Source organism: Protomyctophum parallelum, assembly GCF_964188405.1.
Source record: "Protomyctophum parallelum genome assembly, chromosome: 23".
Taxonomy (NCBI): domain Eukaryota; kingdom Metazoa; phylum Chordata; class Actinopteri; order Myctophiformes; family Myctophidae; genus Protomyctophum; species Protomyctophum parallelum.
The window spans coordinates 18,770,669-18,797,580 of record NC_139715.1 but is presented as its reverse complement, the minus strand read 5'-3'; the positions used below and the strand labels follow the sequence as shown (position 1 = coordinate 18,797,580).

Sequence of the window (26,912 nt, the reverse complement as noted above, 5' to 3'; positions counted from 1 at the left end):
TGAGCATAATTAATAATTCATAACATAATTCAGTAGACCCCTGCCGCCTCATTCAAAACACCTCTTCACTATCTTCTTCTGTCTATAAATGCACCACGTCTCTGTCTGTGTGTACGGCTGTAATGCACATAACTCAAGAACCGTTCGCCTCACCGACTTCAAATTTGACACACGCATGGAGTGCAGTGCCCAATGTCAAGTCGGTCGAACCAGAACCGCCACAAAAAGCCTCTGCCAGGGCTCTGGATAGGGCCCCTGCCCAGGCTTCTGGCTCCATATATGGAGCTGGCCTGTTCTGACAACACTCCATATTTGGGCATGCCTGACACAGAACTCCATATGGAATAAAGAGACAGAGAGAGACGGATACAGAAATTTCCATATAATATATGGAAATTGGGCAGAATATGGTCATAAAAGGGGTGGAACGGGTACAACGGATATTGCATAGCCGGGTGGGGCATGGATCTCCAACTTCCATCGTTACTGAGTCTGTGCTCTACAGCCGGGCACCGGTCTAGTTATTGAATGAAGCAATAAATCAGGCTTTACACAAATCAGCCGAACAAAGAAACCTGTATTTGTGGGGAAACTGGCGGGAGTGAGGCAACTCGAAAGTGCATAACGTTCGAGAAGCCAATTCAGACCGTGAAAAATTTGAAAAATATATATTTGAAAAATAAATTGTATATCGGTTAGAAGGCTAAGCGTTGTGTGTTGCTCTGCTGAGAGGAGCTGTGCCACCCTGATATTTGCCCACACAGCACTGACGTGCTTTGCGGGGTTTACTTATGGTAATGCCAGCTGCCAGGGAGGTTTGAGGCTTCTTTATAACACTGGCTGGCCATAAAGTGGAGGACTGGCACCCGGCGCTGCCCGGCAACGGTCACAGCGACCAACAGCGCTCCTTTGTGTATGGATTTCTCTCTCTCTGACTCTCTCTCTCTCTCTCTCTCTCTCTCTCTCTCTCTCTCTCTCTCTCCCTGTTTCTCTCTGTCGGTGTCTCTCTCTATCTCTCTGCTTGGCATTGCTCCCATCCTTATGTATGCGATCGCAGGGTCATTCCAAGGCCACCCAAGGGACACGCATGTGCGCGGGAACACAACATGCGTGTTCCACGGCTCGCATTGTTGCCCAGCCTGACCTGACCCTTCGATACGGGGTCATACAAGGGACGAGGAGCATCATGCTATGTCGGCTCCCTCTCAGCTTGTTGAGCGACGCCGGGAAGACCAGAACTCTCCCAGCGAGAGACGGTGGGAGAATAGTTCTGTGACCCCTGACCTTCAAAGTGAGAACAACTATGTCTGTGGTCATTAGCGGAGACGAGTGTTTAGCTCGTCTAACTAGGCCATCCCTCAATTCACACGAATACAAAAATAATGTACCACACTTGTGTCAAAAGGAGAGTACAGAGTGCTCTCTTAGCTTGTAAAAGACATATATCTATAAACATTTGTTCATTACGCTTTATCTTGTGTCCCTCTGGATATAGACCGAGCAGGAAGAACTTTGGTTCTGGTACAATATTTTTGGACAAAATCTTCTGTATTTCCTGCCCGACCTTCCACCAAAACTCCATCAATTTTGGACACGACCATAGACAGTGGAACAATGTGCCTATCTTCACCGCATCTGGTGCATACATCCGGAATATTACAATTATACTTATTAAGTTTAACTGGTGTGATGTACACTCTCATAAGGCAATTGTATTGTAGAAGTTTTAGACTAGTATGAATTACTTACATCTACTGGCTAAAAGAAGGCGTTTTTTCCATGCCTTCTGGAGCAGCTATAAACACAGACAGAGAAACACCTGGCATGGAATACCGGAGTGGGGTTTTTCTGTTAAAACCTTTAAATACACTTTTGAAGGACCATGACCAAGACTTTTTCCTCTGTGCACATGCCTGTGCACGCGTTATTAGTGTTTTTTCTGCTCAGAATGGGATAAAGTAATGTTGGGAGCTTAATAAAAAATCACACCTGTGTGAACCGAGTGGTGCAATTCCCCTCTCTCTCTCTCTCTCTCTCTCTCTCAGCACTACCCCTCTCTCTGTTTCTGGCACCCCCTACTGGTATTAATAAATGCACGCACGCAGCATTACCCCGTGTTCCAATTTCACGCATGCGCACACCACTCGTGCTCTTGACTGATACACACGGACATTCCTGGTTGTAGGAGTGGTTGCACCACTCAAAAACGTATCAGAGGTCGCGCTAAGAATAATAATCGTCCGGGCGTTAGTCCACAACCTGGAGCACAGCTATGGAGGGCAATCACTTCCGGGTCGGGCGGATGAGGGATCTTCTTCTTTGCTTATTTTGCGCATTTCATTGGCACTGGCCTCACGATCCCGCCTAGAGGGCTGGGCGGGCTGTGAAGACACCAAGGTTTGGGGCATCAGGCCTGACATTGTTGGATAACTTTCATGAATGCCAGAACTTGTACGAAGAATGTTTTTTCCAGATTTGTTTTAAATATTTTATGAATGAATATTTAGAAATTGGCCTGTATTTGTCACAAAACACAAGTAACTAAAGGACAACTATGTCCAGTATCAACCATTCGGGGGATTTCATGAAATACATGTTAATTATGTCTGTGGCTGGCAATGGCATTGTTCCTTCTTAATCGTGCTTTGCAGCTCGTGCCAGCTATCCTTGTTGGCACAGTGTACAATTGACTCCTGTTTGGGGTTACATTAATTAAATTAATCAGATAATTAATTTAGATGAGCCCCAACATTTAAATATAATGGTTGATGTCCTGTTTTCTCCACATGACAGAAGGTTTCCTACACGCACCAACAAAACAACAGTTTTATCAGAATATAACCGGATACACAAGTTGGATCTTGCCGTAGTGCCGTTCCAACAAGCTACAGAAATTGTTATAGGCTTTGAGTCATTAGAGAAATGTAGTTTTACATTTGACGGAAAATGTGTGTTTTAAATATGACAACTTTTCACGGTCTATTGGGCTGCTTTCTGTGATGTTTAAATGGCTGCTGGTGGGAACAGTTCTGCACTCATCTCCGGGGCCCAATTACACACGTTTGCGGACGCACATCTGGTGGGTTCTGGGCATCGGTCGTGGGACCCTTGAGTGTGAAACATGCCTTCGAAAATTTGGAGGAAGTGTTTTAAAAAAAATGCAAGAGCATCCCATCTGGGCAGCGCATGGGGAAAAGTTCCCACCCACCACGGTAGCGAGTAGACTGGGGCTTGATTCCTTCACGGTGCCCCTCTCAAAGCTATGGTCCATCCAGAAAAGAAAAGCAGAACATACAGAAAGTTGGAGTTAAAAGTTTAAAGATTAAAAGTTAAAGTCCTACTACTGCATTTGTCACATACATTGCTCTATGAGAAATTTGTTCTCCCAATTTGACCCATCTCTTGGAGCAATGATCCGCAGCCGTGCCGCACTTGGGAATCATTAGTAGTTGATCTATTTCTAACCCCTCAATCCAACCCTTGATGCTGAGTGCCAAGCAGGGAGGCATTTTTACCGTTTTTGGTATGACCTCGCCGGGGATTGAACCCCGACGACCCTAATGACGATGATCGCGCTTTTCCATGTGCTCAAATCGCTTTACAATGGTTCATTCATTCATACATTGGGAGGTGAAGCGGCGAACAATCGACTTCAGCGTCCTCACTTCCCACATTCACACACCGATGGTGGCAAGCTAGCACCGACCGACTAATGGGAGGCAATGGGTTCAGTGTCTTGCCCTGAACATGTAGACAGGAGGAGCCGGGATTCGAACCACCAACCCAGGGATCATTGGACGACCTGCTCTGCATCCTGAGCCACAGCCGCCCACAGAGAAACACATGACCACTGAGCTGTAGTTGTATGTGTTAAAGCCAAAGCCATTTTGATGATGCTTTTATCTGTGACAGGGGATCCTTTCATAACCACCGCATATTGTTTCTCTGTAGCCACCAGCCACTGGTCGTATCCTGTCATTTAGTAAATGGGCTATAATCACCATTCAATTTGTGCATTTAATTTTACCCTTGGTTGTGCAATTAAAAAAAAATACTGTACTGTATATCAAAGAGTGAAGGAAAAAAAGAGAGAAGTCTGGTTATTTTAGTTCCATCCTTTTATTCTCATGTGAAAGGCTGAAGCACTCCCAATTATTAGTAACAAATAACACACGAGGGCTTGGTTAACGGGACGGGGGGCCCGGTTGATGGCCCTGTTGATTGGCCCGGCAAATTAAACGGAGCATTAGCCATTGGGATGGCACAGGGGTAAAGTCCCTGCCCACTGGGGGAGACTGGACTTTGATTCCGGGCACTCCTATCATATGTTCTGGTTCACAGATAGGACGCAGGCAGGCGGGGGGAGAGGGGGATCTCTGTAGCTGCAACAGCGCCACCTACAGGTTGGGTTCAGGGAGCAGAACTGGGTGGGATGGTCTGTTCCTCCGCTTGTGTTAGTTAGACCCTCCTGGTGAAACTCCTCACTGTCGGGTGAAAAGAAGCGACAGCCGACTTCATGTGTGTCGGAGGAGATGTGTTTAACGTCTACACCAACCTTTTTCATGTCAAGGCCCATTTTTATTCGGCGTTTGAGCCACGGACCACCATTTGATGACATCAGCTTGCCTCCAGACCCAAAACTTAGAATATATTTTCTTATCGTTGATCAATATAACAATTCTTCTACACTCTCGACGTCTTGTAAATGAAGTAATGCAGGTGTTTAACAATAGTGTAACTCTTGAGTGTGTAAAATGAAATAAATTTTACTCTCAAGAGTTAAAGATCTATAAGGGTCAATTTGGTCACCAACTCTCCATTTAGCTGGGGACCACCTGGAACACCCTCAAGGACTGGTTGAAAACCACTGGTCTACACCCTCCCCATGAAGACCAACGGAAGGAGTTCACTCTTGACAAGGATTACACAAACATGGGGGAAATTGGCATGGGGACTAAATTGTGCAGACAATGAAAACAAACAAAGATTTTTTTTTTTAAAGAACCGCAAGACGTGCCACCCACCACCTCTTTGGTGGCACTCAGGGAGCGAGTTGCAAGATATCGACAATCCAAAGCAGATGCACATGCTGTCACGATATAGAGGCTCACTCTCTTGGGTGTGTGGGGATGACTGATTTGATTGATGCACAACAGGTGTTCCAACGTCCTAGTGCTGGTGTGGTAAACAGGCTATTAGGTTATAATTAATAATTGCCATTGGATTTGTGTTTGGCTTTGTTTAGTGCAGGGTTATGCAATATTAAAACAAAACGTTGATTTCAAAGAGTGAGACAACAAAACGGGGGTGTTGTTTCGCTTCAGTCCAGCACTTTTGTTCCCCCGTCAATAGCCGAAATATCACTTCGTAATTGGTAACAAGTAACACACAAGGGCCTCTTAATCGGTTAACGGGAGGGGGGGGGGGCCCGCGGAGGACCCCTGATTAACCCGGCAGAGTACACAGAGCAATAGCCTCCATGGCAGGAGCCAACGTGACATGGCATTCCTTCCCTCCTGCCTCTCTTCACAGCTCTGCGAGCGAACAGACACAAAAGAGCCATCAGGGACACAGATATGCCACAGAAATTGGAGCTAATTTCAAACCCTCTGTTTTTGTTGGGGGAGGGGGGGGGGGGCCTCTGATTGGAAGGCCGCCTGTCCTGAAAGCAACTGAACAGCAGGATTCAGTCTGGGACTAATTGACAAGTTTTTATTCCAAAATTAACTCCCGTCCGGGGATGGAAAAATATCCACAAACAACACGCTTAAAATGAAACTAATTGGGTTGCACTTTACAGAAGAATACCTAAAGTTGGGTCAAGCGAGTTATTTTCTTTAGTTTTGTGTGGGAATATTTCATACAAATGGAATGTCGGTGAGTTTCCCTGTGAAACATACAGTACAATAGATCCAGGCTATACAAGCGTCACCTATAGGCCTGTGAGACTAAAGCCCATTGTTTTAGAAGGCCGTCACTGTCACACTGTTAAGAACCACACTGTCTGCTGCCTAGGCAACGCAGTTAGTCTTCCCTGGGAATAACCTCATTGGTAGTATCATTTCATGAAGCCTTTATACACAACTCTGATGTTTGTGTTCAGGAACTCAATGAAACTAGAAACGCAATTGCATTATATACAAAATATGAACCCTAGCATCCCTACTCATTCACTCGAATATGAGCGGAAACGGGAGAGGTGCAATTGTCAGGTGAAACCTGACATATAACAGCTTGTGAAATATAAGCGACCTTGTCATCAATGGGAGTCTGACCCCATGCCGCCTAAACCAATGGGAGTCTGACCCCATACTCTGAAACGCTGCCTAAGCCAATTGGCCATATTCAGACCGCAGCCATCTTGCCAGCAAGGTGATACCTACATAGGTGCTACTTCCCATAGAGAGAGCCCATTCATCCAAACAGAAAAGTCCTTTCTAATTATATTAAACAACGTCAAAATCACCAACATTGCAGCTGTAGGGAAAGCTTGAATTATCCTCTTTCAATCTGTAAAGTTTTTGTTTAATAGAAATCCACTGTAGACATGTTATGAGCTATATCAGATTCAGATTATGGAAGCGCTCGTTATCGTTTCACTTTGTGATACCCCTTGGCACTTCTGTACAGAGCCAAGGGGGGGGGGGTCTCTTTTACAAAAGAAAAATTACTGCCCAGTCAAACGATCAATCAACCAATCGAGTCTGTCTCTCTTTTCTTCTGTTTTTTCTGCGGTGGTTCAGCGTCCGAGCCCAACCTGAAGCTGCGCTCCCGCTTGAAGCAGAAGGTCAGCGAGAGGAGGAGCAGCCCCCTGCTGCGACGGCGAGACAGTCCCATCACCACCGCCAAGAAGCGCTCGCTAGACATGGCAGGTATGCCCCCCCCACACACACACACACACGCACACGCACGCACGCATGCCCCTGATGTACATTGAGCATAATGATAGCACAAAAGTCACAATTGAATTGCGACCGAAGGTTGCAGTTAACTATGGAATTGTGCATTTCCCGTCGGTGTGTGCGTTGGTTGGTTGGTCGGTTGGTCGTGGTGAGAGAGCACGTGACATCACGTGACATCAGGGACGGCGCACGTGACATCATCAGGGATGGAGCACGTGACATCACATGACATCATCAGGGATGTCATCAGTAATGGCCAGCAACTCTTTATCTGACCTCAAACCTCAAACCCTTAGATCTCCATAATATATGGAGCTGAACTGTTCTGACATGTTGATCCTTCCCCATCCATCCTTCCTCTTCAATGTCTCCTTTTTGACTGATACCTGTCCATTTAAATTCTAGACGTGCCTGCCCCAAAGTTAATAGTGTCACCCAGGCCGTGTGCACGCGACCTCATACGTCTTACTGGTACACTACTTTCTGAGTTAGAGTGTGTGTGTGTGTGTGTGTGTGTGTGTGTGTGTGTGTGTGTGCGCGCATGTGTGCGTGTGCGTGTGTTGTTGATATACCCTGTCATTTTTTTATTTGTTTAGATGTTTGTGCGTGTCCATAATACGATTTGTAAGTGTGTGAGTGTGTTGGTGTTGGTGTCTCTGCTCATTTTTAAACCATGATTATCAGGGATATAACAGTGAATCATAGTAATACTGGCCTTCAGTAGTTAATGAGGATCTGCTCTCAATATGGCTGATGATAGGAACATCTACACTTCTACAGGCAACGTAGAATGTTATATGCACAAGCAAACATGATTGTTCGTGAGTTTAGTAGGTGTTCAGCCACTGTGAAGTTCACACTATTTAAATATTATTTGCACACCAGTGTATACTGCCCACTTGTGGCGACGCTACAAAAAGAGCAGTATGCAGAAACTCAATGTTGGCTTCAAGTTGAGACTGTTGCTTAAAGTCCCACGGTACAGCAGTTCAAGCAAATTGTTTGTCAGTACCGGTGTACCCACCTGCTCCACTGTGCTGAGGAACCTGTACAAAGGTTTGTGTAGGCTGATTCTGCCAACAGCATTATCTTAGTTAATTCTGACTTTATTGAGTTCAGGCAGGTTTGTTTATAAACTGTGGAACCATTGGCGTGTAAGCCTGTATATTAATTTATGATTTTATGTTTGTCTTTGTATTTGTATGTTTTTTTTGTCTTTAACACGATGGACGTCAAAACGCTTTTTTTAACCCCGGTGGTCGCCGAACCCGTCAGATGGCGGGTTGTAAGGTTTGTGGATTTGAGGAGCAATGCGTGCACCTCCCATAAGGATCCACTCATTGTTGTTTCTTTGCTGCTTGTTTTCCCCTGAGTTGTTGTTTTAGTCCAAACCGCCCGACGTTCAGATGTGAATAGTGATTTCCGATCGCATCGCGCCAGCCATATTACTGCTTGTGGTGAGACTGCTGCTCGAAAAAACGTTTTGCTCTTCCTGTTGTTGTATTGGGCTGTGTGGGCGGAAATGCTTGGCGCCAATATACACATTATGCCCTGGCTGCCTGCAGTAATTTCAAATAAACACCAGGGAGCTCTGAAAGTGTTAATTTTGCATTGATTCATAATATTAATATTTACATAAAAAACACGCATCTCAATTTTAAAATTAATCCAAAAAGTTGCAATACAACTTTACAATACAACTACAAAGAATAATCGCTAAGAAGATAATTGAATGTTGCAGCCCTAAGTGTGTGTGTGTGTGTGTGTGTGTGTGTGTGTGTGTGTGTGTGTGTGTGTGTGTGTGTGTGTGTGTGTGTGTGTGACAGATTCTGCGTGTAACAGTGCCCCCGGCTCAGGCCCCAGTTCCCCCAACAACAGCTCTAACAACATCCCCAATGAGAACGGAATCACAGTGGCGGTCTCCAACTGCACAGAGGTAACACACACGCACACACACCAGTGTTGATTTAGATTTTAGTCATAGTCTCTTGAATAGTTTTAATTTAGTTTTAGTCACCTGGAATGTTTTAGTGTCAGTCTAATGTTAGACAAACTAAATATCATAAGATTTTAGTCGACTAAATCTACAGTTTATTTAGTCCACTAAAATGTATTTTGGCGGGCCTTGATGCCGTCGTAATGACTGAATTTACACTATTTTCAGCATGCAACCAAGTGTAAAATGACTTATACTGGATCTCTTGTCCACTAGTACCTTCCTAACATTTAGTCATAGTTTTAGTCATCATAGCTTAGTTTTAATTTAGTTTTCGTCAGTGCAATAAGGTAGTCGTAACATTTTTTGTCATAGTTTTAGTTGACAAAATCAACACTGACACACACACACACACACACACACACACACACGCACGCACGCGCGCACACACACACACACACACACACACACACACACACACACACACACACACACACACACACACACACACACACACACACACACACACACACACACACACAGAGCATGGGTTGCTGTCAGAGGACCTGTACTGATGTGTGTGGGTGCATGGCTGCGGGTCGTAGCTTAGCTTCTAGTTTCTTTATTTAGCATCCTGTGCCATCGTGTCCACAGGCTGCCGAGGTCTTCACCAAAAGGATGATGGGTGGGAAAATAAAGGGACACAGAAGGGACATTCTAAATTATTCAAGATTTATTAGGAATTGCAGCTCTACAAGATCTGTGAGCTTGTAAATCAGCTATGGAAATGGTGGTTAAAAAAAATATTGTGCAAATTTTGCTCGTCACCCCCTTTCTTCTTAAATAGTTTTTAGCAGGGTTGGGAAGGTTACTTTAAAAGAATAATCCCCTACAGCAGTGGTATTTGGCCCGCGGAGCGCCCCCTTGTGGCCCTTGGAAGAATTAAAAAAAATATATATATATATCTTTATTTGTATTCTCGATATAATAAGAGGGCTAATGAAAGTTACAGGTATGGTGTGTGCGATATGAAGTGTGAGATTACCATTATGACAGTAATACTTAATTACGCAAGGGCTTTTGGTGAGAAATGAGACTGTCAATTTAGGTATAAGCATACCCATGATTGATTTCATTTAAACATTTCTGCATTGTCACTGCTGTCACCACTCACCACCCGATCGCCACAGTTTTAATTTCCACTTTCATCATGCATCATTCTTGTAATGATTCCCAAAGATTATGAATATCATTTTTACATGAATTCTGTGTTATTTTATTGGAATTAAACTCACCCTTTCACACTTTTCCCCCTGAGACACGGACTATAATAACATCACCATATCCTTATGGTTGCATGTTATTACAGTCAGTGTCTTAGGAGGGGGAACAACAATACCCAACTGTAGCAGGGACATGTCTCATGGACATCTGCCTCTGTGTTGTTTATCTCTCTCGGCTGGATGTTTCTGATGGAACGGATGTCAATAAATCATTCATGTGCTCTGCCGTGCAGGCGTCGTTGGCCCAGCGGCTGTGCAGCGGTGCCGAGCGAGGCTCCATCAGCCAGCTGTCCCTCTACACCTCGCCGTCCCTCCCCAATATCACCCTGGGGCTGCCTGCCACCGCCACTTCCACTGCTGCCTCCAATGTAAGGACTGACTGGCTGGCTGGCTGGCTGGCTGGCTGACTGGTTGACTGGCAGGCTGGCTGTCTCTTTGTCTGTTTTAAATCTATCATAAACGATGTTTGTTTTCAGTCACCTTGGTAACTGCCATGGCACTGCCAAACGGTCATAGAATGCAGATTCTGGAGACCTTGAGACATTCTCTCGAATCTGTACTTACAGTTTATTTCATTTTATTTATTGTACAGCACCTTGTAACATTTGTTATATATATTGTATACTGTAGCTTCGGTATACAATGTGTACAATGTGCCTTGCCTTGCATTCATTCACCCATTCACAGTCACACACTGCTGCTCCATGTGTACTTATGAGTATAACAAACAATGTAAGTAGTCTTGAATGTAACTATCACACCGGTGTGAAGTGAGAGGCGCTCTTATCATCTTACAACATCGAGGAGCCAATAAGAGACCACTATTTTTACCCTGACATACGTACATATAAATTTGGGATTTTTCTCTATCACTCTAGTCTATATCATTAAACACGGGTGAAATTCACCGAACACCTGCCTGTAGAAAAAAACAGGGATGTGGTCAGGAAAACAAGCCTACCTGTATGATATCACAGTACCAGGAAGGTAGGCCTACTGAAAGACCAACCAACCTCAGACATCAGCAACATTAGGAAAATTACAAAAATATAATTGTCCGGTTATAAATCACCCGGTTTTAGTGTTCTAGGGTTAGGGATATGCATTAATAAGCTTTGAGCTTCAGCCTATGCTTTTCGATCAACCAAAAAATAAATGTTGGATGTAATGTCAAATGTAATGATTTGTCATACTTTTGATGATGATCGAAATAAACGAAACTAAACGGTAAATCAAACGGTCACAAAGATCTGGACTTGAGACTTGGACTTTGACTTGGACTTGAACTGTTTGACTTGGATCTTGTATCTGTATTTTCTTTTCTGCAAACTGCTAATGAAGTATTCAATCAATGAATCAATCTAAACTGCTCCTCGACCCTCTCGCCCCCTCCCCCCAGGTGACGTCGGCCCAAGCGGAGAGCGGGATGCAGCCGGCTCTGTCCCTGAGCCCCCCGTTCCTGTCGGGAGCCCACCTCACCCCGTACCTGTCGGAGGCTGGGGGCCCCCCCGGTGGCACGGGGGCCCACGGGGCCCACAGTCCCCTGCTGCAACACATGGTGCTGATGGAGCAGAGTCCTGCACAGAGCCCTCTAGTGACAGGTTAGAGCACTGTGTTTCCCAAGTGGGTCGCCCCCTAGTGACAGGTTAGAGCACTGTGTTTCCCAAGTGGGTCGCCCCCTAGTGACAGGTTAGAGCACTGTGTTTCCCAAGTGGGTCGCCCCCTAGTGACAGGTTAGAGCACTGTGTTTCCCAAGTGGGTCGCCCCCTAGTGACAGGTTAGAGCACTGTGTTTCCCAAGTGGGTCGCCCCCTAGTGACAGGTTAGAGCACTGTGTTTCCCAAGTGTGTCGCCCCCTAGTGACAGGTTAGAGCACTGTGTTTCCCAAGTGGGTCGCCCCCTAGTGACAGGTTAGAGCACTGTGTTTCCCAAGTGTGTCGCCCCCTAGTGACAGGTTAGAGCACTGTGTTTCCCAAGTGGGTCGCCCCCTAGTGACAGGTTTCTCCCTGCTCGGCACAATTATACAACCATCATTAACCATTAACACAATCAGCGCCGGGATTACTTTCAAAATAGCCAAACTATTAACCTGCTTATTTTCGTTTTTTTTTTTTTTTTGGAGTGCCATATATTTTACGCTATTGCAGGAAACGGCAGAAGGGTTTTCAGCTGGAGAACAAAAGGCCTATACTGTTACTTTTACTATACTGTTACTGTTGTACTACTAGTACCGTTACTAGTAGTACGGTAATACTACTATGGTTACTGGTACTATTTTGAGGGCCCACTGCCCCTGCTCTCCCCTGGTGGTACAGAACATGGATCATGGATGTGCGGATCCAGACACCCTCCAGTGGAGGGTGTATGAGAGTACCTCAGGCCCAGAGAGGGCTCTTCATGCTGAGGCTGTACGTGGCCTCGGCTGCCCGCAGGCACTTTATAGCATTTTAGTTTAATAGTGCATAATAGTGTACGCAGAGCAACGAGGAGATTTAATGTTTGCATTCATTTTGACTCCTGAAATGAAGTGCAAACACTGTGCTTGTCCAACCGGATCTCACACCAAGATTCGCAGATGATTTTTTTTTTTTTTTTTTTACTTTTCTCATGAACAAATACCACACACGCAAACGTGCGGATGTGTTCACGTCACAGCACTGTGTGCAGGCCTTACCGTGCACAGACGTCCATTCATTTGCTGGCACTAATGAGGCTCTTTGGTTTGTCATCGTCAGTGGTGTAAAGTAACTGAGTAGCCTGTACTTAAGTACAATTTTGAGGTATTTGTACTTTACTCGAGTATTTCCGATTTCCACTTTTACTTCTACTACATCTCGGGGGCAAATGTTATACTTCTACTCCACTACATTTATTTGAAAACTTTAGTTACTTTGTAGATTCTGATTATTATTACAAAACATACAGTAACCATTTCAGCCCTGTATACATTTCGGCCATTTGAAAATAAATAACCGATCTACAAGCTAAGCTCACAATGCGTCGCGGTGTGACGCATTGTGAGCTTGTAGATCTGTTATACATTTGAAAACGTGAAATGAGACATTGTTCACAATGAGTACTTTTACTTTCGGTACTTTAAGTGCATTTTTATGCCAATGCTTTTGTACTTTTACTCAAGTGCATGTTGAATTCTGTAACTCCGAATACTTGTGACGGAGTATGTCTAAATTGCAGTATTGATGTACTTTTACTTAAGTGAAACATTTGAGTGCTTTCTCCACCACTGGCCATCATCGTACAAAGGAGCATGTGAGCAGAAGGAGGCTGTGTGCGGCCGTTCCCATTAGCTTGCTGACAGTATGCTATTTTGAGATGGCACCGGTCTGAATGGGCCGATGACGCACACGCAGGTGCAGCGCAAGCGGACACACCATCGTGCACTGGTGGATGGTTTCATCCAAATTCTCAGATTTAAAAAAAAACGGGAAATAAAAGAAAAAAGGTAAACACTTATCTCTAGAAAGATTAGAACACTGGGTCGGGACCCATTTGTGGGTCGCGGACACATTTTATGGGTCCCTTTATTTTGTTTTTATTATTATTTCAAAACGTAAAAAAAAAAAAAAAAAACGTTCCCCAAAAAAGCTAAAATGTTCATGAATTAAAAACAATTAGAATGATCTGCTTAGATTATTTAGGCGATGCAAGCTACCACAGCACACACAGGGACACAACAGACACAGTACGAGGAGTTGCGAGGTATTCATACACGCAACACATACCATCACAGAACACCACACATACACACAGGCAAAGAACATGGGCATAAAAAAGAATCCACTAATAATAATAGCATGAGTGAGTGTGTAGAGTCCCTATTCCAGGCATGTCATAATCCGGAGGACCCCCATGTCAACTAAGATAGTGATAGTAAGGGCTACTAAGCCAAAAAGTTAAATATATAAGGACACTCTGAAGGATAGAAGACTACCATTTTATTCTTATCCTCGTCAAACTGCAGAAGTTTGTGCATGAAGAAGTGTAGGGCGCTCGCTCATGCGAGTTGTTCTCTGCTGGTGACATGGCAGGGCAGGTTTACTGTTGATGAAACTGTAATATTGTGTTCACATGGGCAGATGCAAAAGATACAAAAATGCGAAGCTACACAGTGTATGTGTAGCTGTTGTAGCTTTAGCAGCAGCTACAACGCGTCGGATTTGATTCGTAGCTTCGCGTCGCTGGCTTCCTTTGACAATGAATGCTAGAATGCGTCTTTGCGTCTGCCCCCGTGTGAACGCAACATAAGGTTTGTGAAAATCCCTGTATCTTGGAGAACATGCTTGAATCTTGCTTGAACATCCTTCATTTTACGATGCTCCTAACATCGTTGCGTGGTTTTGAATGTTTTGAGTGGTTCTTTTTATGGGTTTAAGATGGCTCCAACAACTGAACACCTGAATATTGCACTTCCTCCAAAAACCCAATGATCTTCACCTTCTACCTCTCGCCCCCCCTTCCTCTGTCTGTCTGTCTGTCTGTCTGTCTCCACCTCTCTCTCTCTCTCCCCTCAGGTGTGAGCGGCCTGTCTGTGCCTGCGGCGGCCGCCTCCATGGCCAAGCTCCAGCGGCAGCACCGTCCCTTGGGGCGCACCCAGTCGGCGCCCCTGCCCCAGGGCAGCGGGACGCCCCAGGCCCACGCCCACGCCCAGGCCCTGGCGCTGCAGCAGCTGGTGGTGCAGCAGCAGCACCAGCAGTTCCTGGAGAAACACAAGCAGCAGTTCCAGCAGCAGCAGCTCCACCTCAACAAGGTCAGACAGCGTTGGTGGTGGTGGGTGGTGGTGTGTGGGTGTGATTGATTGATTGATTGATTGATTGATTGAAATTTGTATTCACAGTATGTAGAATGGGTACAGTTCAAAAGGAACCACAGGTCAATACAAAAAGCGGGTACGCTTACTGAGAGGCAAAAAACTACTTTCTGGCCTTGACATACTGGTCCATACATCCAGACAGAAAAGCCCTATCTGATTACCATTAAACACTGTTCAACTATGTTAAAGTGACTTTTCCACTCAATTTGCCACTGGCTTCATTCATGTGCATACCCTCTAAACTTGTGATAGTCAAATGTCCCCACATCTATAGTAGAAGTTGAGAAATTGAGACATTGCGAGGAAAATGTTCCCGATTTTGATTGATTGATTGATTGATTGATTGATTGATTAACAGTATGCAGCAGAATGGGTATATTTCAAATGAAAGCACAATTCAAGATACAAAAACTGTTACTATGTATGACACCATGATAAAGCATTACACTTGTTTACAACAGGGCCACCATTTTCAATTCAACAGAATTCGGTCCTCACAAGATAAATGGTGGTTTTGTGGTTAAATATATTTGGGGAGTTAAACTTACAATTGGGAAAAGATTCTGGTCATTGTCTGGGGAGGATTTCAGTGTCATATGTACGGATTTTGGGGTATTCTAGGCGTACAATCTAGGCGTGCTAAAAAAGAAAATCACACCTCCCGACTTCATTGGACTGACGCTCTGTAGTAATCTGTAGTCGCCTGTTTGGTGGAGAGTTGGCTTTAGCGGCGGACTTATGCCTGATACAGTATATACCTGTTTGGGTGCCGGTGTCGTGCACTCAATCATGGGCAAACTACTGTAACCCTAAAGCTGATAATGGCTGATGAGCTTGTAGATCGGCTATTTTTGGCTGAAAATTGCCCACAATTTTATGTTTTCATTCATGAAATCGCTGTCCTATAATGTTGATGTCTAGTAAGTATAGTAATACAAAGGTGTGTGTGTGTGTGTGTGTGTGTGTGTGTGTGTGTGTGTGTGTGTGTGTGTGTGTGTGTGTGTGTGTGTGTGTGTGTGTGTGTGTGTGTGTGTGTGTGTGTGTGTGTGTGTGTGTGTGTGCGTGCGTTTTCATAGCTTCATTGGGCCATGTCCATTCAGTATTGTCCGTGTGCAGTTGTCCGCTTCCATTCTTGTGCTCATAATTATAATTATAATATACCGCACACATACATGCATACACACACACACACACACACACTGTCTGTGAGTGGGTGTGCGTGTGTCACAGAGTGTGGAGGCAGGTATGGGTGTGTGGCGAGGTAGCCTTGTGAGTGTGTGGCTGCGTACGTGCGCACACGTGTTTGTGCACGCAGCCCCCCCCTCGGTGACTGGGGGGGCCGACACAGTTGCCACGGGTTGGTGGTACAGTAGCTCTGCACTGCCATGGCAACGGAGCGGAAGCCGCCTCCTTATATGGTCGTTCAGGAAGCTGTGAGCAGCTGTATACTCCAGTCAGCCTTATTCCTATTCCAGAGCTGTACTCGACACAGCACAGAGGAGGTGGGTGGATGAAACCAGGGCTCTCCTCTCCTCTCCTCTCCTCTCCTCTCCTCTCCTCTCCTCTCCTCTCCTCTCCTCTCCTCTCCAATATTCCTCTTCCTCTCACTCGCACTCTGTTCTATATCTTCGTATATCTTGTCTCGCCTCTCCCCCTTCTCTCGCTCTTCGCCTCTCCTTTTCGGTGCTCTCCTGTCCAAATCTCTCCCCTCTCTCTCTCCTGCCCTCTCCCCCCTTTTCTCTCTCTCTCTCTTTCCCCACTCTCTCCTTCTCTCCCCCCTCTCTCTCTCTCCCCCTCTCCCCCCCCTCTCTCTCCCCCTCTCCCTGCTCAGTGCTCTCCCTCCCTCCATCTGTCCTGGAGTCTTTCAAGTGGCATCTTCTCACGCCGACGTACATCTGTATATTAGCGGCTGCTGTTCCTTTCCAAGGACAGAGTCTCTCACGTTGTTGACAAGGCTGCGTCTGTGTCTGCGGAGCGAGCAGTGCCCCGTCACCCGCCTGTCACTAAAGCCTGATTTATACTCACGCAGTGGTGGACAAAGTACTCACATGTTTTAGGGGTGCTAGCCCCTCCTATATTCAGCTATTAGTGTAGATTTTCGTCTTACACAAACATTAAATTCCCATTGACAATGAACGGAAAATGTACGTCATAATTATGTGGACGAGCAAATCGGCTATTTCTGCCATACACAAAGTCAAATGTAAAGTGTATCAAAACAAAACACGTAGACAAAGGCGGACAATAACCTTCATCGTCATATCAGTTTGATCATGTTTTATTGTATTCTTTATCTGTATTTTACAGCATTGTGTTGATATTACATTCTTTGTTTCCACTGTGTGTTCATCTGAACCACATTCTTCTACTCATTTTTATTGTTGTGTATTATGACTAACCATGTCACTCACATACAGTAGTGTAGCTGTATATGACAGACAGTGTGTGGCACCCTTGTGGCCATGGGAGGTAATGCGTGTGCCTTGTGCAACGCATACTGTAGCACCAGGCTGTGGCTTCAAATCCAGTCCATGACCAACAACAAGTCAACAACACTCAACAGTAGCTTGTGGTCAGAGCACTGACAGCTATGCACAAGTCTTCACGTGCGTTCGCGTGGGCCACAAATGTGCGTGCAACAACCGCAGGGTCCCTGGGGAAGGGGAGATGGAGGGGTGCAGGGGCTGGTTTAGGTTCTCGTCGCGAGCGAGGGACGTTGGCACTTTACTTGGGGTAAAGAGCAGCTTGTTTTGAGAGGGAGATAAAAACGTGGGGGTGGGCTGGTCGCCGGGGGGGGGGGGGGGGGGGGTGGTTTGATGAGGGAGCCAGTGAATGTTCTGACGTCAATGGTGCCCCCTGGCACTGTGCCATGGGGCCTGGTGGCCAACAGCTCTGGGGAACAAACACACACACACACACACACAGACACACACACACACACACACAGACATACAACACATACGCAAAGCACACCCTGTCGTGCTCTCGAGACTTATGGCAAAGGTCTCTGTTTTACTCTGGCTTGTCCCGTCTATCTCTAGCTCCCCCCTTCCTCTTTACTTGCGCAAGCAGAGCGCGCAAGTAATAATTTCGCCCGGTCTTCATTCACCGTGACAGCCAACCCGCCATTTGATGTGTATGCACTGGGACCAGATTACATAAATGACCATATTTCTTACGTCATCATTTAGAGCTAGTCATACGTATACTATATACATAATCAGTAAAATAAAATAGCAAATCGTGCCTGATCTGCTGGGACCAGAGTACGTGGTGTGTATATGTATGACTATCTCTCAATGATGACGTAAGAAATATGGTCATTTGTGTAATCTGGTCCCAGCAAACCAGGCACAAATCTGCTGTTTTATTTGCATACGCATCAAATGGCGGGTTGGCTGTCACGGTTTTTGGCGCAAAGTAACCACAGTATACCGCTAATCAACTTACAACTACATACTCTATATAGTATATGTATATATGTATACGTATGTCTTACATCATCATTTAGAGTTAGTCATATGTATACTATATACATAATCAGTAAAATGAAATAGAAAATTGTGCCTGATCTGCTGGGACCAGAGTACGTGGTGTGTATATGTATGACTAGCTCTCAATGATGACGTAAGAAATATGGTCATTTATGTAATCTGGTCCCAGCAAATCAGGCACCAATCTGCTGTTTTATTTGCATACGCATCAAATGGCGGGTTGGCTGGCACGTTTTTGGCGCAAAGTAACCACAGTATTTTAGTATGTATATTTTAACAAATGTGAAAGTATTATTACAGAAATTGAAGTTAGAGACACATATTACTCTGATCATGATTTAGTATTAATATCACTATAGTCCAATATGAAATACATTTAAAACAATTGACAATTTACAATAAATAATAAAATAATTATACTGTATAATATATTTTAATTCAGTTTATATACCGGCAGTGTTGGGGAAGTTACTTTTAAAAAGTAAGGAATTATAGTTATCGTTACTTATCTAAAAAAGTAATTTGTTACTTTACTTTACCTGTAAATTATGAAAGTAACTACTTTACTTTACTTTACTTTACTTTTCGCACAGTAAGAGAAAACACAACTCCCTCCTAACATTATGAAATGTAGTGGAACAATAAAACATGTTCAGGAATTTTGACAGGCATCTTTATTGTATAGCCTCAACTTGCCTTCAAAACAATTGGAGGACAATGTTTTATGTCCGCCACACAATTTACATTTCACCTCAATGTTTTTGTCGTCCTTGGGTCGCAAGTACTCAAAATAGTGTTTAAATTTCCAACTCCCAAAGCAACCGATCTCGCTGTCATGATCCGCATTTGCCATTTTAGCGTGTGGTACTGTATTATGATTTTCGTTCTACCAGCGATTTCTGTCTGTGTATAGTATCTATGTATGTGTTACAAGGGTTCGTGTGTCTGTGAATAAATCTGTTACTGTTTACAAAACGCAGTAAGCCCGCCCACCCTGTAGACTGTCTCTGATTGGCTTACCCTGAAATCTGTCCCTACGTTAGCCAATCAATGACCTCTTCTGCGACGTGCTTTTATCAAGTTAGGGTGTAAGCCATGTGGCTGACTCAGGCTAGTATGAGAGGCAGCACAAACGAAACTGTCAACACAGAGAGTGCTCTCTCTCTCTGCACTGCAGTCAGCAGCACAGAGACGCATGATGTATGATAGACGCACGGAACTGCGAGACTTTTCACTGATCACATAAGTTGACATAACGCCATAACGCGGGTAACGCTCGCACAATAACTATAAGGCCGTTATGGAATGGGGAAATGTAAAGCGTTAGGTTACAAGTTACTGCAAATAGTAATTACGTTATGTAACGTAACGCATGTAAGGGCGTTAGTCACAACACTGTATACCGGTACCTTTTTTTTCATCACATATCAATGATTTATTTTTCTTTGAAAAACTAAAAAGGGATCTAGAATATATCTACATCGATAAAACTGTATTTCTTATATAGATAGAAACTTGAACCATACTTAATAATACTAGGTGTTTATATGCATAAAGTAGGTAGGTAGCAAATAGTTACACCTAATAATTATACATTTCAAACGTTCCTTCACAGATATACTGAGATTTGACAGTTTACAGCGGTCGAAAGTACTTGCGCGCTCTGCTTGCGCACTAGTTGGCCATTTATGGCCTAGTGTGCAACAAGCAAGTATGCACTCGACAGAGTGCAGTTCTAGTTTAGTAATGGAACCTGAAGCCTGATTTATACTTAACTACGTCCCTGTGTCACGCACCAATAACTCGCAGATTTACAAGCTGACAATGCATCGCGTTAAGACGTGCCGTGAGCTTGTAGATCACGGCAGATGCTCACACATTACACAACCAAGTATAAAACAGGGCCTTATGGGCCAAACTCTGTTCACTTCATGGCATCCAATGGCGGCTCCGGGTGGCTATAGAGAGCCTATAGGTCCTTTCAAACGGGCAGCGCTTAACGCGCCTAGTAATACATTTTCAATCAGACCTGCATTTGTTTTTCTTTACGCACAGAGAAGTCGAGGGGAAACAACGCAAGCGTATTCACGTGGGCGCGGCCCCGTGAAAGCGCATGCTCGTTCCGTGCACACGCGACTGACCAGACCTGGATTCTGTTGAGCTTTATTTTAGTACACTTATGAGCAGACCTGTCGCTGATCCAGGCGACAACGTCTGCGTTCATCGATGCCCGTCTGAATGTACCTTTCTAGTGCCAAAGCCCTGGGCCGGACGTTCACGGAATGCACCGTACTCTATGGGAGTCAGGTAGACAAGACTGTCTGTGACTCTCTCTCTCTCTCTCTCTGCTCCCCTTTCCCTCCAGATGATGTCCAAGCCCGGCAGCGAGCCGGGGGGCCGGCAGCACCAGAGCCACCCTGAGGAGACGGAGGAGGAGCTCCGAGAGCACCAGGACGCGCTGCCACCGGGCGTCACCGTCAAGCAGGAGCCGCCCGACCCCCACGAGCTCCAGGAGATCCAGGAGATCCAAGAGGAGGTCCTGCAGCTTCGGCAGGCCGAGCAGGAGATGCTCTTCAGACAGGTAACTATTCCACAATCTGCTGGATGCTATATAGAGTCTGGAACTACACCTCCTGAATGCTATATAGGGCCAGTGCATAGGGAGGAGTTTCACTGAGAACGGGTTATTCTGGTTGACATTTTCCTGCCTACCAGTAGGCTATAGTAGTAGGCTGCGAGGCTACATTTTCCCGCCTCACTGTAGAGACATATACCATTATAGATAATAATCTATAATAATTAAAAAAACACTGTATGGTTTGGGTGTCAGATGACAAAATAACATAACCTTGATCCACAACAGTAATGGGTCTGCCCTGTTAGTTTATACCCTAACTTGTCCATTCCACCGCGGGCCGTCAGAATTATGCTTCCATTGTAGTCTTGCAGTGCATTGACTGTCGGACGGAGATATCAAATAATTACATACACTATGGTTTCTTTGATTTGGGTGTCGGCTGACAAAATAACATAACCTTCAGCAACATTCCCAAACACATGTATGCTCTGCTCTAGATCTGCTAGATCTACCTGTCCTCAAACGAGGATGACAGTGTAATAAAAATGATAATGGTCAGATCGCATACAGACAGATAATTTATTTACTGCGGTTATTTATACTGGTTCCATAAGGATATGTCCACATGTCTTCTCTCAAGTAAGATGTAAACATTGAGAACTGTTTTGACGTGAGGGGAGGCGACTATCAGATCAGAACACTTGAACATTTTCTAACGACGAATGATAATAATACCGCCGTCGATCCAGAGCCATAGAGTAGAAGAGTTGGGACAAGTCAAAGATAGTAGAGAGATGGAAGATGGTGTACTGCAGTGACAGAATACACACCAGTGTCACTGACAAGCCAATTTACGAACTACAGACTGGCAGCCAAGTAGCCTAGCATCCTACTAGCCTACATGTAGGCAGCAAGATGGCGCCCAAATAAACCAAAATCCTACCGAACGTGTCACTATGCTCTCCCCCATAGAGTCTAGAACTACACCTCCTGAATGCTATATAGAGTCTGGAACTACATCTCCTGTATGTCTGTTCGTCCGTACTGTACATCTGTCTGTATGACGTTTCTCTCGAGAATCGTCCGTCTGTTAAACATAGGAGTTAGCTTATTTTTTTCCCAAAATTTTTATCCCATGATTTTGTAACCCATTTTTGTCAATGATCTAATGTAATCCTGGGCTCTACCTTGTTCGATTCCAGCGGAGACCTGGGTTACATGTATTTTGTGTCTTTCTCTGCTCTGTTTCAAGTAAAAAAAACAACAACTGATGATTATGTCTGAAGTTATAGAGACTTACAGACCACTCCGCTGTGACTGTGTTATACTGATTGATTGCCGATTTATAGACCTGTGTCAGAAATCCGTCTTGTGTATTTGGCACGATGCAGCCAGCAGGCTATACTATACTGCTGCAATAGATGTTGACGGTAACAAAAACACAGAGCGTAATAATAATAATAATAATAGTCTTTATTTCCCCTCAGGATAGTCATCTTCACAGTCTGTTCCAACAGAAAAAACACTTAATCATACGGTGGCACAAAACAACAATAGATTAAGTCCCCAGTATACACAGAACCATCATCAGCGAGGCACTTTTTAGTGCAGCAATGGCTGAAGGGACAAACCCTTCTACCCTATACAGTATGTCAAAGTGCTTTCGTCCAGTGGCATGAGTCTAAAGTGACATTAGTGTCACTTTGCTATTGTGAGTGCTAACCACGCGACAGCTTTATTGTTCATATCAGAAAGTGTGTGGGTGTATGAACTCACTATGAACTGGGCAGTCCCATGAGCTTCAGAAAGGCTAAATGGGTATTCAGGTAATACTCAAAGGTTGGACATCTATAGTGAAAACACACGGAGAACAATACAACAGAACAGGTTGAATTATAATAATGTTGGGTTTTTTTTGGCTTTCACCTTTATTTTATATTTTTTATAGAGGGACAGACAGTAGGCTGACAGGAAATGGGGGGAGAGACGTTGGGGGTGACATGCAGTAAAGGCCGTCGGGATCGGGAGTCGAACCCGCGGCACACTGCCAGACTGGATTAGCAGCCAAGGTGTTATTCCAGTAATAATGCTTTTGTACAGTAACAACAGACGTGAGGGGCAAAAGAGAATGATCTTAACTTAACGGATAACGTGAGGTTTCCATAAGACAACAGGAACAAAAAAATAATGGTTAAGATGTCTCTTTTGTTATGTACTATTGATTCTTCTTGTCTTGAGGGCTGTCCAGTGTCCATGTTAGTGGGTGCAAATTAAGTGGCAATGATCTGAATGAGTTTGTGAGGCGCGAGGACTTTGATTGGGCTTGGTCATGTCTCGTCTCGTTGTCTCTCGGCACTGTCCTGTCTAAGAGCTGAAAGCTTTGATCATGACAATTAATATCAACACCGCATCATTTGTTTAGGTATGCCTCCTTCTGGTCATAACTTGTAGTCGCAGTTTTAAAACAGTCCATCTATCTTGCATTGCATGTGCGTATGTACTACACAGTACATAATATACATACATACTGTATACACAGTACATATACATACAGTACGCACTACGCACTACACTACTAAATTGACGCTAATTAGCCTGCGGAACCCCATTTGAAAGGATATGCCAGGGACCCCTAAAATGTAAGATTTGTACGACTCTAGCAGTGATTGTCAACCCGTTTAATTTCAAAGACCCCCAGTTTGGCATGCATTAGGCTACGGACCCCCTTTTAATGGCATTTCTATCTCCGAGACCCCAACTCTGAGAGTGTACAAATGGAACCCATTTGTACACTCTCAGAGTTAGCGGGTCCATTTGGTTCCAAACTATCATTTAGCCGGACCCCACTTTGAGAACCACTGATTTAGAAGACGTTGTGCAGAATCGGCCTCAGGTGTTAACGGGTTCAGTCTGGGAACTCATCGGCAAACGTGTGTGTGTGTGTGTGTGTGTGTGTGTGTGTGTGTGTGTGTGTGTGTGTGTGTGTGTGTGTGTGTGTGCGTGTGTGTGTGCGCGTGTGTGTGCGGGTGTGTGTGTGTGTGCGTGTGTGCACGTGCGTGAGCAGCAGGCCCTGCTGTTGGAACAGCAGAGAATCCATCAGCTGAGGAACTACCAGGCGTCCATGGAGGCCGCCGGCCTGTCAATCAGCTTCCCGGGGCACCGCCCCCTGTCCAGGGCCCAATCATCTCCGGCCTCGGCCTCCTCCTTCCCGATCAGCGTCCCGCCCTCCTCGGACCCGCCCAGCAACGCCAAGCCTCGATTCACCACGGGTCAGTGTTGATTTTGACAAGCACTTTGTGATTTTGGTTTTTACTTAAAGTCTCTCGAATGGTTTTCATTTAGTTCTAGTCACATTTTGGTCACCTGGAATGTTTTAGTGTTTTAGTCGACTAAATATCATAAGATTTTAGTCAACTAAATCTACAGTTGATTTACATGGGGATTCACACAATGGTCCCGGGTGCGCACTCATCGCAGAGGTTGTGGTAGTGTGAACGATGCGGATCGCCCAACCGTCACCGGGGCTGCAATCAATCAAGTCTCGGATACGGATTGCTGCAATGTGAAAGCCATCCGTACTAAAACAAGGAAGTGGACTATAATCATAATTTATATTAATATATATATATCATTTATATAATGACATTATTTTTACCTGGGATGTACTTCTGGTAGTTCTACTTGAATGTTGACAAAGAATGATTGATAATCTGCTAGTGTATGAGTAGCACGAGCCATGGAAAAGATGGATACGATTATGCCTCCCGGTTTTAGGGGGGGGGGGGGGGGGGTAATGGAAGGTGGGGCTTTTCAGAGTAAAATCTGCCTCATCTGCGTGGCACTCTAGCGCCTTTATTATGAAAAATTAACATATTCACCCATTCATTCACACACTCATGGCAACCATGCAAGCCATCAGCCTGCTCATGGAGAGAAGTTGCCCTACAGATACATCAAGCTCACAATGCATCGATGCATTGTGACCACTATAATGACATAGCCTCGCGCGTAGCCAAACAAACGTGCCATTGAAAAACAAATTGGCCCACCCAGGCAGATCTGCCAATGCTCAATTGTAGGGACGGATTTCGCGGCACCGCAGTGGTTGAGGAACCAACAGCAAGAGCCGGGCTGCGCTGCTCCGATTGGTTGTAGGTCTAACCAATAGAGACAGTTGGTTGGTTACAATAACCTTTGAACAGCCACTGCGCCGACCGCCGTGTTGCTTGTCATGAAAATCCACTTTAAAACGGTGCAATCGCTTGTCGTAGTGTTAAAGAATATTCCAAAGTGGCGATCACAACAACAGAGCGTATTTTGGCCGCTTTTAGGTGGATGCGACCGTCCGTTATCATAAAATGCTCCGGATTGTGGGATTAAAACTAATCTCAGGAGGCCGGGCATGGCATTGATTGCAAAGGTAAATGAATCTCGTTCTCTCGGGGGCTTAACCAGGTAAACAATGCAAACATAACTTGGGTAACTCGTGAACGCGAGAGAAACTGTCCTACAGTCAATTGACTTGTGTAACTCATGTTCAGGAGTCAAAGTGTTAATATCCACACAGTGATACGTGAGGCTAATAATGACATACAAAATATAATGTGTATTGATGTGTTTGTTCCACAGGTCTGGTGTATGACTCCCTGATGCAGAAACACCAGTGCATGTGTGGGAACACCAACAGCCACCCAGAGCACGCCGGGAGAATCCAAAGCATCTGGTCCAGGCTGCAGGAGACGGGTCTCCGAGCGCAGTGTGAGGTAGGGAGGGAGCTGGACGCACCGGGAAAGTGTGTCCTCTCTAGGGCTGGGAAATTAACCTATATTTAGAACCAATAGAGCGCCGAAGTCTGACGTCAATATCGGTAGAGGGCGCTAAGTCCACTGGTTCAAGTGCTTTTTATTTGCATTGTAATCCCCATAGGGGGATTTTAGATCGCCTCATATAAGAACTGTGTTTGAAACATAAACAAATCATCAAGGCCGTTTCACTCATATGGATATGTAGAATCAACTGACTGAGAGAAAATGCTAATGTTACTGCTGCCGAATTAGTTACATTTTTGCTAGAAACAGACTGTATCAAATATGACTGACGACTGACGGTCGTAAACGATTCAGAGACACCTCCCCGACAATTTTGCAGAGACAGTGTGTTTATTTTTGGACCACAATATATGAGACATGAGGCCATGTTATTCTCCATAGAGAAATTACTTCCATAAAACAAGGGATGAGCGAGTGACGTCAGGACTTCGGCGTTCTATATAACCGACTTAATCTTGGCTCACAATCAATAGGACACATTTTTTATATATTTATTGTCTCCACCAGCCGAAGGCATGGGGGAGAGTATGTTTTGCACTCCGTCCGCGTGTCCGTCCGTCCGTGTGTCCGTCCGTGAGCAGCTAATCTCGGCCACCGTTAACCCGGTCGATGCCAAATTTTGCACACACACTCCCTGGATGCCAACCATGAACCTCTGCCCCAAACTTTCCAGAACGGCCTGTTATAGCGCCACCAGGAGGCCGCTTTGTGCAAAACAAGTTTTTGCACAGTACACCTACAGATTGTGTCCAAACATCACGCAAAGTGGTACACAGTCTCTCTACAGCCATTCAACCAAACCGGTCTTTCAGATTTCTCAGACTCCATCCTGATTGGTTAAGATTGGCTTCCAAAATTCACAGGAGTGCTCAGTTTCAAACAAAATGCTGCAAATCATGAACACATCGCGTGATTTCCGTGAAATTGTGCACCCACATTCCCACTAGGCCGAGGACGAAATGCCACATGAACAATTTCAACTCAGCCTCAAGGTGGCGCTATAACTGGCCCAAAAGTGTTTTTACCTCTAACTGCACGGATCTGTGGATAACTTTGTATG

At 44.9% G+C, this 26,912-nt stretch overlaps 1 protein-coding gene across 4 annotated transcripts in view; it reads left to right on the top strand.

The window, feature by feature from the left end:
* LOC310854275 (histone deacetylase 4-like) overlaps positions 1 to 26,912 on the top strand; it is a gene marked incomplete at its 5' end in the record, with an annotated part of 104,860 nt that overhangs the window by 60,403 nt on the left and 17,545 nt on the right. For all 4 annotated transcript variants that reach the window (XM_083758873.1, XM_083758872.1, XM_083758871.1 and 1 more), the window contains 8 exons: positions 6,744 to 6,872; positions 8,729 to 8,838; positions 10,355 to 10,489; positions 11,521 to 11,722; positions 14,653 to 14,888; positions 20,811 to 21,026; positions 24,088 to 24,292; positions 25,653 to 25,786. In XM_083758873.1, coding sequence (XP_083614999.1) covers positions 6,744 to 6,872; positions 8,729 to 8,838; positions 10,355 to 10,489; positions 11,521 to 11,722; positions 14,653 to 14,888; positions 20,811 to 21,026; positions 24,088 to 24,292; positions 25,653 to 25,786 — 1,367 coding nt within the window. The remainder of the gene's footprint in view (positions 1 to 6,743; positions 6,873 to 8,728; positions 8,839 to 10,354; positions 10,490 to 11,520; positions 11,723 to 14,652; positions 14,889 to 20,810; positions 21,027 to 24,087; positions 24,293 to 25,652; positions 25,787 to 26,912) is intronic.